Below are 16,891 nucleotides of genomic sequence, written 5' to 3'. Positions count from 1 at the left end.
TCCCTCAGAAGCAGAAGAAACTCTTTTGATTGATATAGCTTCAAACAGTGAGTACTATTCTGAATGGAATTTATTTTCACTCAACACATATTTAATTGAATACCCACTATATTTAAGAACTCTTTTGGCACGTTTTTATTTTACCATCTTATCCTGTATTCTTCATTTTCTTAAGGCAGCCATACAAATTAACTTTGTCCCCCCAAAACATTTAGACTAAACATAAGAAAAAGCAGGTGGCTGGCAAGAACCTTTAGAAGTTGAAGATGTGATCTGCTTCTCTAAAGCTGAACTTCTTTGAGCCATCAGTATTTTTGCCATTAGTTAAATCATTGCTGTGGAATTGAAATTGTAGGAAGGGCCAGAAAATGTTGAAAGCACATAAGGTTTATGAGTGGTTTTATGTTTTTTAAAAACTGTTATATTTAAATTTTTTTCTCACTCACTTTTTATTTTTGCATATTAAATCATAATGTTTTCCTTTATTCATTATATCATTTTGGGAGGCTATAGAGTCCCTCTTGTACTAGAGATGCCTTGCTTATCTTAGACTACTTTTTTTTCCTTAAAATAATTTTGGTCTTTTATTTAACTCTGTCACCTCAGGCATGGTGACAGAACATGGTCTTTCTCGCTGTTTCAGTTTTCTTATTTTTTATCTGTTTGAAGCAAATCATTATTGACTTTTTGTGCAAGCTGTTCTCTGTTTATCATCTAATTGTACTGCATTACAGAGAGGAGAAAATGGGCACTTGAATGCTACCTTGACTACTTGGTAGTTGCTATGGAAAAGAGTTTGTGACCACATGAATGTAAATCAAACTGCTTGCTTATCTCTTGGTTGAGTCCTTGGATGAGTGGGGTGTAGCCCTTAGCTTGGGGCCAAGGGTTATACATAATTTTGTTTAGAAACAGTCCCTATCCTTGCCACCATTCATTTATATTTAACAGTTTAGGTAGGATTTTTCTGGTTTGGGTCTTATTATTCTTTTCTTTGCTCATGGATTCTTGAAGTCTTAAGGGTTGATTCTGAAAAGCTAAATAAACCCAGCTGCTGCCTTGTGCAGGTATCCAAGAGAGCAAATAACTTGCTATTATCTATGTCTTACTGTGCTTAGAAAGAAGGCAGAAACAGCACTGAAAAAGCAGAATTTGAGCCCCAGCAGTTCAGTGGTGACTGACATTGCTGTCGAAATAAGATGCCAAAATGTCCTGTTCTTGCTCTAGAAATGGATATTTGATCCAGAGCCGAAAAGTTAAACTGAGCTGTGCCTTTTCTCTTATAAACACCTATTTATGGCATTAGTTCTATTGGTCTCTACTACATAGAAATTGGCCAGAGTTTGAGTTACTGGATCATAGCAGGTTAATAGTTGAGTAGCCACTTGAATACAATCCTTTGTTATTTCTCCCCATTTAGTAATGGTTGCAGTGAAACCAGATTTTATCTGGATCCTGGGGCTTCATACATAAACCTTTTTTTTTCATACATAAACCTTTAAAGCACATGATATGTTGCAGGAGGAAGGCCCTGGGTTTGCTAGGCAGGCCTGATTTTAATGTAAATATGTGTTTTCTTTTGTGTGGATCTTGATATTAAACATTAAATTTTTTTTTCTGATTATTGATGTAATAAATATATCTTCATTATATATAATTTGGAAAATTGAGAAAAGTTTGAAGTATCAAATTAAAATTAAGCTCCTGTAATCTAGAGACCACTACTGTAGTTAACATTATTACATATCTCCTTCAAGTCTTTTATTTATATTTTTATATGTTTGGAATCTTTATATGTAACTTTTGTGCTATATTTTCATTTAACATTATATTGTGACCTTTTTCCATGTAATTTAAAATTATTTAAAAACATGATTTTTAAGAGATTTTATTTATTTATTCATGAGAGACACAGAGAAAGGCAGAGACACAGGCAGAGGGAGAAGTAGGCTCCATGCAGGGAGCCCAATGTGGGACTCGATCCTGGGATTCCAGGATCACACCCTGAGCCTAAGGCAGATGTGCTTAACCGCTGAGCCACCCAGGCGTCCCTAAAAACATAATTTTTAATGACTAATATTTCACCATAGGTATGTGCCAAATTAAGGCCTTTATAAAATTAAGACACTGTCAAGGAACATGGTCTACTAACTTACTCATAGTCCTTGAGTTTTAGATATTTATCTTTTATCCAGCCACTTTATAGAATTATATTTTTAAATTTTGGGGGTGCTGTTTGTTTTTTGGTTTTGATAGACAGCCCTAGTCATCTGCAAATAATAATTTTGTCCCTTTCTAGTACCTATAACTGTTAATTTTGTTTCATGTTTCATTATACCAATGAGAATTTTAAGACCAGTATTAAATATTGATGATAATCCTTGTTTAGCTCCTATTTTCAGTAAGAATGCCTCAGGTGATGCTTCATTGTTGAGGACATGATTGCTTGTTGATTTGGTAGAGTATTTTAAGAACCATATTCAGAAACTGCATTTATTTCTAATTTGTGTGGTTTTTAAAATCATAAATGTATATTCAATTTTATTAGATGTCTTTGCACTATTTATAGAGATGGTTATATTATTATTCCTTATTTGACCTGTTGATAGAATGTATTATACTAATTTCCTAATATTAAATCCTTCATTATTTATTCATTACTTAACAAGGATTTGTTGAGTGCCTTTTTTGCCGGGACTGTTCTAAGTGCTGCAAAATCAGTAGAGAACAACATAAATAAGATTGATGCTCCTGCTTTTGTTCTTGCTTCTGTGCTGTTTGGTACTAGATGTCTATAATCCATTAATTAATACTATAAAATATAAATACTTTTTATATACTAGGCACTGTGCTAGGCTCTAGGCATATATCAGAAAGCAATGTAGTCATGTTACATCATGAATCAGTTCAGTAAACAGGCTTTGAACGGATAGGCATAGATTCTTACATAATTGCAGTTTTGGTAAATGCTATCAAAGAGAAATACAGTTTGTAAGATGGTGGTCAGGGAAGGCCTCTTTAAGTGACATTTAAATTGAGACCAGAGGGGCTAAGTAAGAGAGAGGTAAAAATGGGGGGAGAGAAAACTATGCCGGGTAAAAGGAAACACATGTATAAAGATCCCAAATTGGGTAAAGATGTTGGTACTTTCTTTGAAATGAAAGAAGGTCAGGGTGGTTGGAACAAAGCTTAGGCATCAAGTTAGGATGGGCTAAGGCCAGATCCAGTGGGATCTTATAAGCCATGTTAAGGAACCTCGATTTTTACATTTAAAAAATGGGAAGAATATGAAGGATTTTATACCAGGATGTCATCATTTGCATGGAAGCCAGTTAGGAGGCTGTCAGAAGTTTAAGCTAGGGGGGCATCGAAGTGGCTCAGTCAGTTGGGTGTCTAACCCTTGATTTTGGCTCAGGTTGTGATCTCAGGGTAGCAGGATCTGGCTGCATAGCCTGTGGGCTCAGTGGGGAGTCTGCTGGAGATTCTCTCTCTCTCCCTCTGCCTCCCCCCAGCTTGTGCACACACTCTCTCTCATTCTCTATAATATAAATAAATTTTTTTTTTTAAAAATGTTTAAGCTAGAGAATAGGGGTATGGTGGCAGTATAAATGGAGAGAAATGGATAGATTTGATAAATGTTTTTGTAGGTTAAATCAATGGATTGGTTTAGACATGAGAGTGAGTTTAAGAGAAGTGTCAGAGGTGAATCTTAGGTTACTGGCATGAATGTGGATGATGGTACTATTTGCAAAAATAAGAACATTGCAGGAAGAATGAGTTTTCCTTTGAAGGAGTCATGAATTCAGTTTTGGCTATGTTTAGTTTGAGATTGCTTTGAGACATTTGAATGTAGATAATAAATTGGCAGTTGAATGTATGCATTTGAAACTCAGAAGAAAAGTCTGGGCCACTAGCGCATAGATGGTATTTAAAACCATGAAAAATGAAGTGATTGAAAATAGAGCTGTGCTGGGGCCCCTGGGTGGCTCAGCAGTTGAGTGTCTGCCTTTGGCTCAGGGCATGATCTTGGATCCCATGTCTGGGGATCCAGCCACACATCAGGCTCCCTGCAGGGAGCCTGCTTCTCCATCTGCCTGTGTCTCAGCTGCTCTCTTATGAATAAATAAATAAAATATTTTAAAAAAAGAAAATAGAGCTGTGGCATCAGATATGGTAGTTACTAGTTCCATGTGCCTGTTTAAGTTAATTAGAAATAAAATTAGAAGTTCACTTCTTTAGTCACACTAGTCACATTTCAAGTACTCATTAGGCACGTATGGTTATTGGTTACCATATTGGACAATGCTGATACCAAGTGAGTAAAAGGTTTTAGATTGAATTGTAAGGAACCCTGCTTTTTAAAGGTTAGCTAGAGGAGAAGATACCTCAAAGGGCACTAAAAAATTAGTGATCAAAGAGAGAGGCAAACTAAATAAGTACAATATCATAGAAGCTTTCAGGAAAGATTATTCAAGAAGTGGTCAACAATTGATTTCTGCTGATAGGTCTAAGATGACTGAAGAGGATCCGTTGGATTTAGCAACTTGGAGGTTATTGGTGACCTTAACAAAGATATTTTAGGGCATCCCAGGTGGCTCAGCGGTTTAGCGCCACCTTCAGCCCACGGCGTGATCCTGGAGACCTGGGATCGAGTCTCAGGTTGGGCTCCCTGCATGGAGCCTGCTTCTCCTTCTGCTTGTGTCTCTGCCTCTCTCTCTGCACCTCTCTGTGTCTCTCATGGATAAATAAATAAAATCTTTTTAAAAATTTTAAAAAACAGGGGATCCCTGGGTGGCTCAGTGGTTTAGCGCCTGCCTTTGGCCCAGGGCACGATCCTGGAGTCCCAGGATCGAGTCCTGCGTCAGGCTCCTGGCATGGAACCTGCTTCTCCCTCCTCCTGTGTCTCTGCCTTTCTCTCTCTCTATGTCTAGCATAAATAATAAATAAATAAATACTTTAAAAAATTTAAAAAACAAAGATATTTTAAACAGTTTTTTTTAAAAATTTATTTATGATAGTCACACACACAGAGAGAGAGGCAGAGACATAGGCAGAGGGAGAAGCAGGCTCCACGCACCGGGAGCCTGACGTGGGATTCGATCCCGTGTCTCCAGGATCGCGCCCTGGGCCAAAGGCAGGCGCTAAACCGCTGCGCCACCCAGGGATCCCAAAACAAAGATATTTTAGAAGGGTTATGGGAGCCAAGTCATGTTGGAATAGATTAACGAGAGAAATGGGAGGTAAGTAGTGACTGTTTTTCTTAAAAAAGCTTTACCGTGGAGGGGTATGTAGAGATGGACTGGAGTTGGAAGGAAATATGGGATCTAGGAAGGTTTTTTGTTTTTAAATAGGGAAGATTTATTATTTATTTTTTATTTGAGAGAGAGAAAGAGAGTGAGTGAACACACAAGTGCGTGGAGGGGCAGAGGGAGAAGGAGAAACAGACTCCCTGTTGAGCAGAGAGCCTGATGTTGGGCTCAATCCAAGGACCCTGGGATCATGACCCAAGCTGAAGGCAACAACTTAACTGACTCAGCCACCTAGGTACCCCTAAAATAGGGAAGATTTAGACCACAATTTAATTTAATGCTAATGGGAAGGAGTCTGTGAAAAGGAGAGGTTAAAGATACTGAAAGGAGGTGTCTAGGGAATGATTATGATTTTAAGATTCCTGAAATAATCGGAGGGGTTATAAGTCAAAGAGGTGGTGGCCTTTCATAGAAGGACTCCTCTTCCTTATATCAAAAGGGAAAGGAGAAGTTGAGAACAAATACAGGTAGGTTTCCATGTGATGGCTTCCATTTTTTCTGAAGCATGAAGTGAAACAATCCACTTGGAATGAGAGGATTTGAGAAGAGAGATCCAAAAATTGAGGATAAATGAGGAGATGGGAAATGGTTGTTCCAGATAGTAGTGGGAGACTAGTTGACTGTAGAAACTTAGATGACTTTCTATCATAGAGGGCCCAATTGAAGTTTATAATCAGTTTATAATAATAGGTGTGTGTGTGTGTGTGTGTGTGTGTGTGTGTGTACTCCCTCTGGAGTAAGCTGGATTTCTGAGGGTTGAAAGTTAACCAGGTAGGCACTGTGGAGGAATGGTAGGGTGATAAGGCACTTCTGGGCTTTTGCAGCAGAGTTTAATGATGACATCTGTTTGACAGAATATGAAGTGAAAGCAGGAGTGAGCAAATGGATACTGAGAAAGTAGAGGGATCAATGGGCTGGAGGTTCCCATATGGGAAAATAAGCTGGAAGTAACAAGTCAGAGTGGGATATTTGGATTAGAGATTTATGAGGTGATGGTGTTTCTGTGATGAAAAGGTTCAGGGTATATCTAAGGGAATCCCAGTAGGGATTGCAGGTCTTAGTGGCTGAGATGGTGGGGCAGGGTCATTGGATGAGGAAGTTTAAGATGTTGACTGTGTTTTCTGTGCTAATTTGGAAGGGACCCAAATTTAAGGCAAGAGTTTGAGTAGAGAGGAAGTCTTATGAGTCAGGTATAGAATCCTGGATTCAGAAGTTTTAGGGAAGATGGTACTGATCTCATGGAAGGAGGGAAGGGAAGAAGCCAGTATAGCCCAATGGATGAACCTAAAAGGAGAAAGGATTTGTCCTGAGGGAGGAGAAGAGAATGGTCTGGAGATGGCATTAGGACAAATAAGGACACCAGTCTTCAGTTCCATCGGGTGTGAGAGACCATAAACAGCATCCAGGGACCAGCCACTTGACAGGTGGCTTTTTGATTTTCAGTTTGGATGCACATTAGAATCACCTGCGGAGTATTTTAAAAATTACCAGTACTTGGGCCTCACCCCCTGAGATTTTGCTTTATTGGGCTGGGGTGGGACCCAAATGTCTATTTCCTAAAAATGCCTCTGATAATTCTAATACACTCATAGTTGACAATTACTGAGAGATGCAGGGAATGATCAGAGAAGTTTGAGGATATAGGAGTGTTTGCTGATCACAAAGAGGCTAGGGGGTTTTGGAAGGAAGAATAGTAGAAAGTTGGGTCATGGAGTAATTTGTCCTCTTTCCCACACAGCATGGTGAGAGAACATCCAGTGTTATTTTGTAAGCAATTTCTGGAATTTTCCTTTAAATGAGTCAGTGTATTTTTTATATTTGCTAAAATATATCTTTCAAGGATTGTGGGAGAAAGAGAATATGTGTTCTTGTTTAAGTTTCTATCAGAAACTGATCTTTTCTTTTCTTTTTAATGTAAGTTATCTGAGAAAGGGAGGACTACTTGTACCATGAAGGAGGTTTTCCCTGTATCTTCAAGGCTGTGATAATTGACAGCCTTTATTTATGCCCTTCGTTTTTTTCTTCTCCCTCACTAATTTTCTTATCTGTGATCTACCTGAGTGCCGTATTTTTCATATTTTTCTCTATTTTTTTTATCTCTTCTCTTCTAATCATTAAATCTGTGAAGGTAGAAACATAAGGAAATGCAAAGGACGAAGAGAGATTCAGAAGTTGATTTCCACCATAAGAAATTAGGATTTTCATTTCATTTTCTCATCTCTTTGTCATTTCAAGTGTGAGGGAGTCCGGTTCAGCAGTCGCCTATTAAATGCCTTCTGTCTGTGAAGTCTGACAGCATTGTCACCAGTAAAGTCACCAACCATCCTGGTTTGCCTGGGACTTTCCAGTCTTAGCTTTGAAAGTCCCAAGTCCTGAGAAGCCCTTCAGTCCCAGACAACCCTGGGAGATCATCAAAAGTATTGTGTTGGATTACCTGTATGTGCAGCCTGCCTCTTGCTCTTGCTCTCAAGGAGCTTATGGTTTCCAGGGGCATGAGAAAGCAATATAGGTACTAAGTCGGTAAAAAAAAAAAGAATGTAAACAAGTATGTAGGTTTCCTGGATCACCATATCCAGATGATTGATACAAATCATAACTAGGGCATCAGAAAAAGGAATACAGTATGTTATATACATAACAAACTAAAGTCCTAGATCACTTTGCTGCTAATTCCACTGTTTTCCAATTGGCTGTGCTTGAACCAGACCACTCCTGATCATAGGTCGTTATATTGCTTTTGTACATTTTTCCAAGACATGCATTTTTTACTTGAGGTAATGAGGTATAGATGCTTCTTTTTAGAATAACTCAAAACAAACAAACAAAAAAAAAAAACAAAAAAACAAAAAAACAACAAAAAAAAAGAATAACTCAAAACAATCCCACCATTCTTTTCTTTTTAAATTAGTTTGTAAATTCAATTGCTTACATACAGTCTGTACCTAGGAGCAAACCATCTTGTTTTCTTTATTTCCTTTATGCTTCAGATACTCTTACTATGTGATCTGGATTTGAAATGGTAGGAATATCCAGCTAGGAGATGGGAGGATGATGGTTGGGGAATTGCCTTTTTGTTAGAATTTAGTCCCTACATTGACATTGGAGAAAGATATCAGAACATAGGAACACTGATTTTAGTATGTATCATACCACTCTAATTGGGCAGCTCCTTGACCCAGTTCATCAGCCCTTTAGATTTTTCTCCCTGTATTGTGTCCTCCACCACCCCCACACCAAATCCCCTGATCCTGTAGACGTATTTCCTACATTAGAGATCTTAGAATATTTGTGATCTGGACCTTTTCCTGTTAAACTGATAAGTTGAGAGTATGACCCCAAGAAAGTATGTATTCCATAGATATATGTGTGTGAATTTCACTTCTTTTTAGGTGGCTGCAAAATTCGGATTCAGGGGGACCGGATCAGAGAGCGGTGCTTTGAAATTCCTGATGAGGAACACTGCTTGAAGTTCCTCTCAGAGGTCCTTGCTGCTCAGGAAGGTAACTCAAGACTCAGCAGTTTTCTTTCTGTTCTTTGAGTGGCAGTGAAATGCTGACATGCTGACACAAAGGCAAGCAGCCATTAACAAAGTACATTACCCCTTCAGTCTTCGGTGCTGAACTTTCTGCCTTCAGGAATGAACCCAGGATTAGGTTAGGAAACAAGTCTACTCAGCTATAAGGACACTGAGCCATTTTCCAGAATCTTCAGTGTCATGGCATGGACAACTTACTGAAGACTATATGATCCCAGATGATCCCAGAGTTGCCCTCATTTTCTTAGTCTCTTCCTTTATATTCAAGAATGCTCCTGGGGGATCCCTGGGTGGCGCAGCGGTTTGGCGCCTGCCTTTGGCCCAGGGCGCGATCCTGGAGACCCGGGATTGAATCCCACATCGGGCTCCCGGTGCATGGAGCCTGCTTCTCCCTCTGCCTGTGTCTCTGCCTCTCTCTCTCTGTGTGTGTGACTATCATGAATAAATAAATAAAATCTTAAAAAAAAAGAAAGAATGCTGCTGGCCCCTGCATTTGAGGAGTGCTGAGTGAATTTTGGTTATGGTAAATTCCATTCAGTGAAGGGCTCCCCTGTTTCTGACAATGACTCTTATCTCTCTAGCTCAGTCACAACTTCTTGTTCCAGAGCAAAAGGACTCATCTAGCTGGTACCAGAAATTAGACACTAAGGACAAACCTGTTTTTTCAGGTACTGGGACGATTCTCTTTTGCCTGGTTGCTATGATCATTGAAGAGTAAATAGATTTTATCTAGACAGATAAGATAAAATGGATTAATGTCAATCCTAGACACCTTCTCCTGTTAAGTGGTTTTACTGAGTCCATGCCCACTGACTACTGTTCATTTCTGATCATTTCTGTGGCATGTTAGCTCCTCAGGAGCCTGCTTAGCAGTGTGGTAAAAATTGCAGGCTCCAGGGCCTAACTGCTTGGGTTTAAACCCCAATTCTACAACTTGCTAGTTATGTATGACCTTGGTCAATTTACTCAACAATGCTGAGCTTCCATGTCTTTTTCTGTAACTTGGGAAGATTTTTTAATAATGCTGGCCTTGTGGGGTCTTTGTGATGATTAAAAGAGATAATGATAAAATCCCTTATTATCAGTCATTATGCTAAGTTTTCAATAAATGTTAGCTGTTATTATTCAGATTACGAATTTATGTAACTTGCTATTGTTCTAGTTAATATGTCAAGTCCTTCAGGATATCCTTATATTTGGTAATGCCATTGAGCAAATAGTGATCAAATAAAACCACTGATCAAAGTAAAGCTCTGTCTATCTTGAATAAGTTGAATATTATTTTTATTTTTCCCCCTTCGACTCTGGGTTATGTGTACTTTAGGGCTTCTTGGATTTGAGGATAATTTTTCATCTATGAATTTGGACAAGAAAATTATTTCACAAAATCATCCTACAGCAATTCATCGGGAACCCCCGCCCCCACCCCCTTCAGTGAACAGAATGTAAGTCCTATGTCAAAACATATTTCTCATTTTGGAGACCTTTTTATTATAAGGCAGTTTCACTTTTGAAATTCTCATTTATTTGCTAGGCTTCCACGTGACAAAGAAGGTTCTAACAAGGAACAACCCAAAGTGACCAACACCATGAGAAAGCTCTTTGTACCAAATACCCAGGCTGGGCAGCGGGAGGGTCTCATCAAACATATCCTGGCAAAGCGAGAGAAAGAGTATGTCAACATTCAGACTTTCAGGTTAGTCTCTTTTCTACCTACTGAGGTATGGCAAACAATGGCCATTTGTTATTCAAGGTATTTAATTAGCTTAATTAAGAATCAAAGCTTAATAATAGGAATGGTCAACTAGCTCAAGCCCCTGTCTCTATATTGGTCAATAATATACATATTCAACATAATGCAAATGCTACAATTTCCCTTGGATTTTCTATCTACTAATGATACTGTGTCTACTAATGGTACTAGCCACTCAGAACTAAATCAAGCTCACATGGATTAGAGAATTGTCTCCTAGCACATTCCTTAAGCAAGTGTGTTTATCTTTCTGGTCTGCTGAATTTTTTTTACTAATATTGGAAGATTAATGTCTGCCATTACCACTAGCTTAACTGACTTAGTACAGAAAATTTTACCCAGTCCTCTTGATTGAGAGATCTTAGATTCTTTGTATCATATTTTTCATTTCACCTTTACTTCTTGCATCTTTTCTGGACCAGGTGTGTGCGGTGTGGCATGGCGCATATTCCGGTGTGCAAAGCAGCAACACTTCTCTTTGTTATTTGTGAACAGCATGTACCCTTAATAGTCTAAGATTCCAGCCCCATCTGCTTGCTATCCCATTATGCCTCATTTGTTCTAATTCAATTGTAATTATATCCCTATGTTAAAACCTGTAGTTCCTTATATTCCCCATGATGCTTATTTTTGTATGTAAACAGTTAAGACAATTATGAGTTTTCCCTTCTGCTTTCCCCCTTAATACTATATCTGCCTCAACAGAATTTCCTACACAGATGTCCTTGTAATCCTTCAGGAAATGAGTTTTTGGATTCAACTATAGCTCCTTATGGAACAGTTATCCACATTAGGTATATTTACAGCATGAAGATACCTTTTTCCCATCTACAAGCTCTCCCTTCAAGTATAAGTTTGGGTGGAACCATCAACTTTGTATTTTTTGAATGGAGACTTGGTCCTTTTTGTGGATTCACCTAATGTAAAATTTAGAGAATAAGCCTACTGCCTTTGTGTTCTACATGCAAGTGGTTTTTCTTATGTGCATAGCAAAACATTTTGAGAAATTATGTTGGCTTATTGTGAACATACCCTTGTATAAAAGTGAAGAGAGAACTTCATTGGTTCATACTTGAGCTTCATTTTAAAATAGTTTTTTGGTATTGTGTATTAGATTTTTTGTTGGAACGTGGAATGTGAATGGCCAGTCTCCAGATAGTGAGTTGGAACCTTGGCTGAACTGTGATTCAAATCCTCCTGATATCTACTGCATTGGGTAAAGAATACATCTGGAATTTCCTTTGGCTGTATGTTTGGTATTAGTTTATATGACATTTTGCCCTCCTTTTTTTCTTTTTTATCTATTTGGTAAAAAGCCACTGTAAGACTATATGTGAGAATTTACTTGTGGATCAAATTTGTGAGGTAAGAAAGGAATGATACCTGCAATGGTGAAAAGAAACATCTAGTCCTCTCAAAATGCAAAGAAAACTGCATTCTTAATACAAACTGAGACTTGAGGTCAATTGCAACAGTGACTGTTCCTAGGATATATTAAAAAAGCTCCACTGTTATCATTTGTGGAGGTTTTTTATTTGTTTTTTTTTTGTTTATGTTTTGCATAGTCTGTGCATATGCTTTTTTAAAAGATTTATTTATTTGAGAGATAATGAGAGTGCCTGAGTAGGGGGAGGGGCAGGGAGAGGAAAAATGTTTGAATTGGCTGTCCACTGAGCAGGGATCCCAGGACCCTGAGATCATGACCTGAGCCAAAATCAAGATTTAGCCTCTCAACTGACTGAACCACCCAGGTGCCTCTCCCCCACTTTTTAAAGATTTATTTTGCATAACATGTGCATATACTTATAGAAGGTCTTTTAAATAAGACACCTGCTTGTCCTTACTGATCATCTGGGTCAATAGAGCAGTTCTATAAAATTTTATCTCTTTTTCCATTTCCTTTTCACCTAATGTCTCTGAAAATGGGAGGTAGTCAGAGGTAATTATGGGATATGTATAGATCTCACATTTTCTTGTTTTGCTTTTTTGCAGATTCCAAGAGCTAGACTTGAGCACGGAAGCCTTTTTCTACTTTGAATCTGTGAAAGAACAAGAGTGGTCCATGGCTGTGGAGAGGAGTTTGCATTCCAAAGCCAAGTATAAGAAAGTAAGCTGCATTTAATTATCTTTTTAAATAGACACCTAAATAGAACTCACTAGAAGTTATTTTGTTATCTAGAACTTATTCCAAAAGAATGGTTTAATTGACTTCTTCCCTGTGTGTAATACTGCAATAGGCCAGACTAATCCTTTATACCTATTTTCTAGAAAAAAAATTTTCCTGAGCTTTCTGATCCTATATTTTCATTGCTTAGGTAGCTTTTAGGAGAAAAAAATTTTACTCTCAGAATGACAATTAGCTTAAAATAATTACTTGTAAGGTAACATTAAGAGTTTAAGATTGGAATTGTTCACTGACATGGTCAGAATGAGATGCTTTATGGAAAAGCAGTTTGAAGCATGTGGGTGCATAGGGTATGCTGTAGAATAAGCAAGAAGTATTGTAGAATTTAAATGAGTTCTAAAATTTGTTTTAAATTAAAAGTAGGGTTGACTTTAGTAAGGTGGGCCAGTTTGCTGGTCTTTAGAAAGCATGTGATAGAAGTTTCCAGAAGAGTTATTTTAATTACATGGCTACCGTAGTAAGCCCATTAAAAGCAGTCATCTGAATAATTTTCATCTACTTCTTCTAACAGTGGATATGGGTAATAAAAATCCTGAAGGTGTTACTCTCATAAAGGTCCCTGACTAACACATATTTCAGACATATTTCTAGCTCTAGTTCTCAGACTTAAAATAGTCAAAGTTAAAAAAAGATTGCTATTTTATAAATTTTAATTTCTTGAGAAATTGGAAATCAGAAACTAGGAAGGAAAGGCAAAAGGAGCAAGCTGGGATAGAGGTAGTATATCCTGGTAGGTTTAGACGTGATTAAAATAATTGGGATCCCTGGGTGGCGCAGCAGTTTGGCGCCTGCCTTTGGCCCAGGGCGCGATCCTGGAGACCTGGGATCGAATCCCACATCGGGCTCCCGGTGCATGGAGCCTGCTTCTCCCTCTGCCTGTGTCTCTGCCCCTCTCTCTCTCTCTCTGTGACTATCATAAATAAATAAAAATTAAAAAAAAAATTAAAAAAAAAAAGACGTGATTAAAATAATGGATCCTAAAGCTGAGTGTAGAACTTGTCCCCAAAGACTTTTAACTTCTACTGGTCAGAGTCAGATAAGAGCTTCCCCAGAGAGATTTTATTTCCTTTGTATAGGGTCCACTAGGAAATTAGAGAATTTGGACTCAGATTTGAACCTTATTAATATCTTCTTGGTGGAAAATTAGTTGTGGGATTAGATGTGTGGCAAAGAGTGGTATTAACATGAACCTTTTCTAACTCCCTGAAACTCATAGGTTCAACTAGTCCGCCTTGTTGGGATGATGCTTCTCATATTTGCCAGAAAGGACCAGTGGCGATATATCCGCGATGTTGCTACAGAAACAGTTGGCACTGGAATCATGGGGAAAATGGCAAGTTACTTTGGAAATGAGCTTGTTTATTATTTATGTCCATGTGAAGTTCAACTGCTAGTTGCATCTTTGTACTAACCGTGAATAATTACTCTTGCTAACAGGGAAACAAAGGTGGGGTAGCAGTGAGATTTGTGTTTCACAACACTACCTTTTGCATTGTCAATTCCCACCTGGCTGCCCATGTGGAGGACTTTGAGAGAAGGAATCAAGATTATAAGGACATCTGTGCACGCATGAGTTTTGTGGTCCCAAATCAGACCCTCCCACAGCTGAACATCATGAAACATGAGTGAGTGGTTAACTCTCCTTTGGCCTTTGAATAGTGGGGTTGAGAAGAGATTAAATAGGAAATTATAGAACTGTGAAGAGTGAAGGATTACCATTTAAGGATTGTGGTCACAAAGAGGGTTTTGGGGGAATAGCGGATTCCTTGAGGCAGAGAAATCAGATTTGTTATCGGAGGTAAGATAAGTTCTCTTAGTGGGCACCAGAGAGTAATGCTGGAGGTGCCTGTCAACTGGAGTCGGTTTTATTGTTTTTTATTATAAAATAGAAATGTTCATTGTAAACATAATAAAAGATAAATGTAGAAATTACTCTGCTCTCCCCAGCCAGTCCCTCAAAGGAACCTGTTAGTTCTCTGTGTATCCTGGAACTATGCTGTCCAATGTAACAGTTAGTAGCCATAGGTGGCTATTGGATACTTGAAAGTAGGGGATCCCTGGGTGGCGCAGCAGTTTAGCGCCTGCCTTTGGCCCAGGGCGCGATCCTGGAGACCCGGTATCGAATACCACGTCGAGCTCCCTGCGTGGAGCCTGCTTCTCCCTCTGCCTATGTCTCTGCCTCTCTCTCTCTCTCTCTCTCTCTCTCTCTCTCTCTGTGTGACTATCATGAATAAATAAATAAAATCTTTTTTTTAAAAAAAGTAGCTAGTCCAAATTGAGATGTGCTATAAACATAAACTGTGCATTGGATTTCAGAGACTTGGTGGGAAAATTAAAATATCTCAGCTTTTCAATATTGATTACATGTTGAAATGATAATCTGGATATATTGAGTTAAATGAAATTTATCATTAAAGTGATTTTCACTTGTTTCTTTTACTTTTTAAATGTACCTACTAAAAAATTTAAAATTACGTTTGTGATGTGCTTTTTATTTCCTTTGAATAGTGCTGTTCTAGACCTTTCTCTATATGCATACAAACACATGCACTTTACTATATAGGACTATATTATCCTATTGTGGATCTCTTTTCAAGCCTGTGTGTGTGTGTGTGTGTGTGTGTACTATATTACATATATTAGTGTATATATTATGTATATATATTATATATATCTATATTCTTTTTAGTGGCTGTCATTAATAATAGGGGCAATGGAGATTTAGACAATGATGGATCAATAGAATAATATGAAAGGTTCATGGAGAATAGGACTTAATAAGGATAGAAGCAGAAATCAGTTGAGGGATGGGTTGGGTGGAAGAAAATGATTAGTTGTCAAGAAATTAATACTCATAATTGAAATTCTGAGAGTGGTTTGAGATGACAATTAGTAGGAAAACAAAAGATAGTTTAGAATATTAGAATCAGTAGAGTAGGGTAATTGAGGAAAGAGTATGGAAGGGTAGTAATATTGGCCTGTTACCATATTGTCTCAACAATTAGGATCATGTACAATTCTCTTTCATGGTAGCAAAGTCAAGGCCTTGACATTAATGGTCATAAAGTTGCCCTGAAATTCCTTAAATTTGTTTCCTCAGAATTCCAGAAATTTCGTGTTGCAGTTAAAATGAGCAAAGAGACCCATTCAAAACTTGAGAGAGCTCACAAGGAGAAACCCTTTTAGTGTAGTAATTTCAGGGTCTTCCCTATGGGGGTTCTCAAGACATCTAGGGGCCTGTTGCTTTGATTGGGAGCCTAAGAATCCTGGGGCAAGCCAGTCTCCTTCCTGCCTGGGACTTGGACTGTGGATCTGGGACAGGGGTAGGGAGATTGGCTATAGTAGAGAGCTGTGGACCTAGTTTGGCTTGCTAGGGTCCTGACTGGGAAGAGCTGTCACTCAGACCACACGGACCTTATTAGAGAGCCTGCAGAATGTCTGGGCTCAAAGAGGCAGAAAATGTTCAGATTCTCTTCCCCTGGAGACCTGGCAGGCAGCCAGACAAAATTTTGGCACTAGTTCAGCAAATAAACTACATGCTTCTTTTAGGCAATTAACTCCTTAGCTTCTGAATCCCACACATATGCTGTATTTCCCTGTCTTTGTTCTTTATGTATGGAGTGCCTATCTTCCCACCTATTTGGTAATCCCTAGTCTTTCTCATGTGTTGATAGTACTTCCCTCTGAAGGGTAAATTACAGCTTAAACCCCTTGTCTCAGTGATAAATAAATCGTTATCAATAATATACCTAGTTCTCTTCTCTCCATTTTCCCTGATTGACTTTTTATGCTAATTATTGCTACTTTGTTCATGTTTTTCTTGATTTTTCAGTGTTGTCATCTGGTTGGGAGATTTGAACTATAGACTTTGCATGCCTGATGCCAATGAAGTAAAGAGTCTTATTAACAAGAATGACCTTCAGAGACTCTTGAAATTTGACCAGGTGAGTAAATTTCATGTTATAGGTACTTTCCTAGATAGCAGATAAAATTGTTAGGTTTATGAAATATGTGTGTGGGAGCTGTGTCTTACTCTAGGAATAGATGGAAAGGTCTCATTGTCCTGGGAAAACAGTGTGACTGGTGATGCAGTGAATACACACAAGGTT

The 16,891-nt window shown here is 38.3% G+C and overlaps 1 protein-coding gene across 6 annotated transcripts in view; it reads left to right on the top strand.

Annotated features, from left to right (window-relative positions):
• The window catches only part of OCRL (OCRL inositol polyphosphate-5-phosphatase), a 62,981-nt gene that overhangs the window by 19,070 nt on the left and 27,020 nt on the right, over positions 1–16,891 (top strand). For all 6 annotated transcript variants that reach the window (XM_077889166.1, XM_077889164.1, XM_077889163.1 and 3 more), the window contains 10 exons: positions 9–47; positions 8,699–8,809; positions 9,426–9,512; positions 10,169–10,289; positions 10,379–10,540; positions 11,712–11,813; positions 12,590–12,704; positions 13,999–14,115; positions 14,220–14,407; positions 16,615–16,726. In XM_077889166.1, coding sequence (XP_077745292.1) covers positions 10,201–10,289; positions 10,379–10,540; positions 11,712–11,813; positions 12,590–12,704; positions 13,999–14,115; positions 14,220–14,407; positions 16,615–16,726 — 885 coding nt within the window. In that variant the 5' untranslated portion in view covers positions 9–47; positions 8,699–8,809; positions 9,426–9,512; positions 10,169–10,200. The remainder of the gene's footprint in view (positions 1–8; positions 48–8,698; positions 8,810–9,425; positions 9,513–10,168; positions 10,290–10,378; positions 10,541–11,711; positions 11,814–12,589; positions 12,705–13,998; positions 14,116–14,219; positions 14,408–16,614; positions 16,727–16,891) is intronic.

Source organism: Canis aureus, chromosome X, assembly GCF_053574225.1.
Source record: "Canis aureus isolate CA01 chromosome X, VMU_Caureus_v.1.0, whole genome shotgun sequence".
Taxonomy (NCBI): Eukaryota; Metazoa; Chordata; class Mammalia; order Carnivora; family Canidae; genus Canis; species Canis aureus.
Note: the sequence above shows the minus strand (reverse complement) of the source record. Positions and strands in the feature narration are given on the sequence as shown.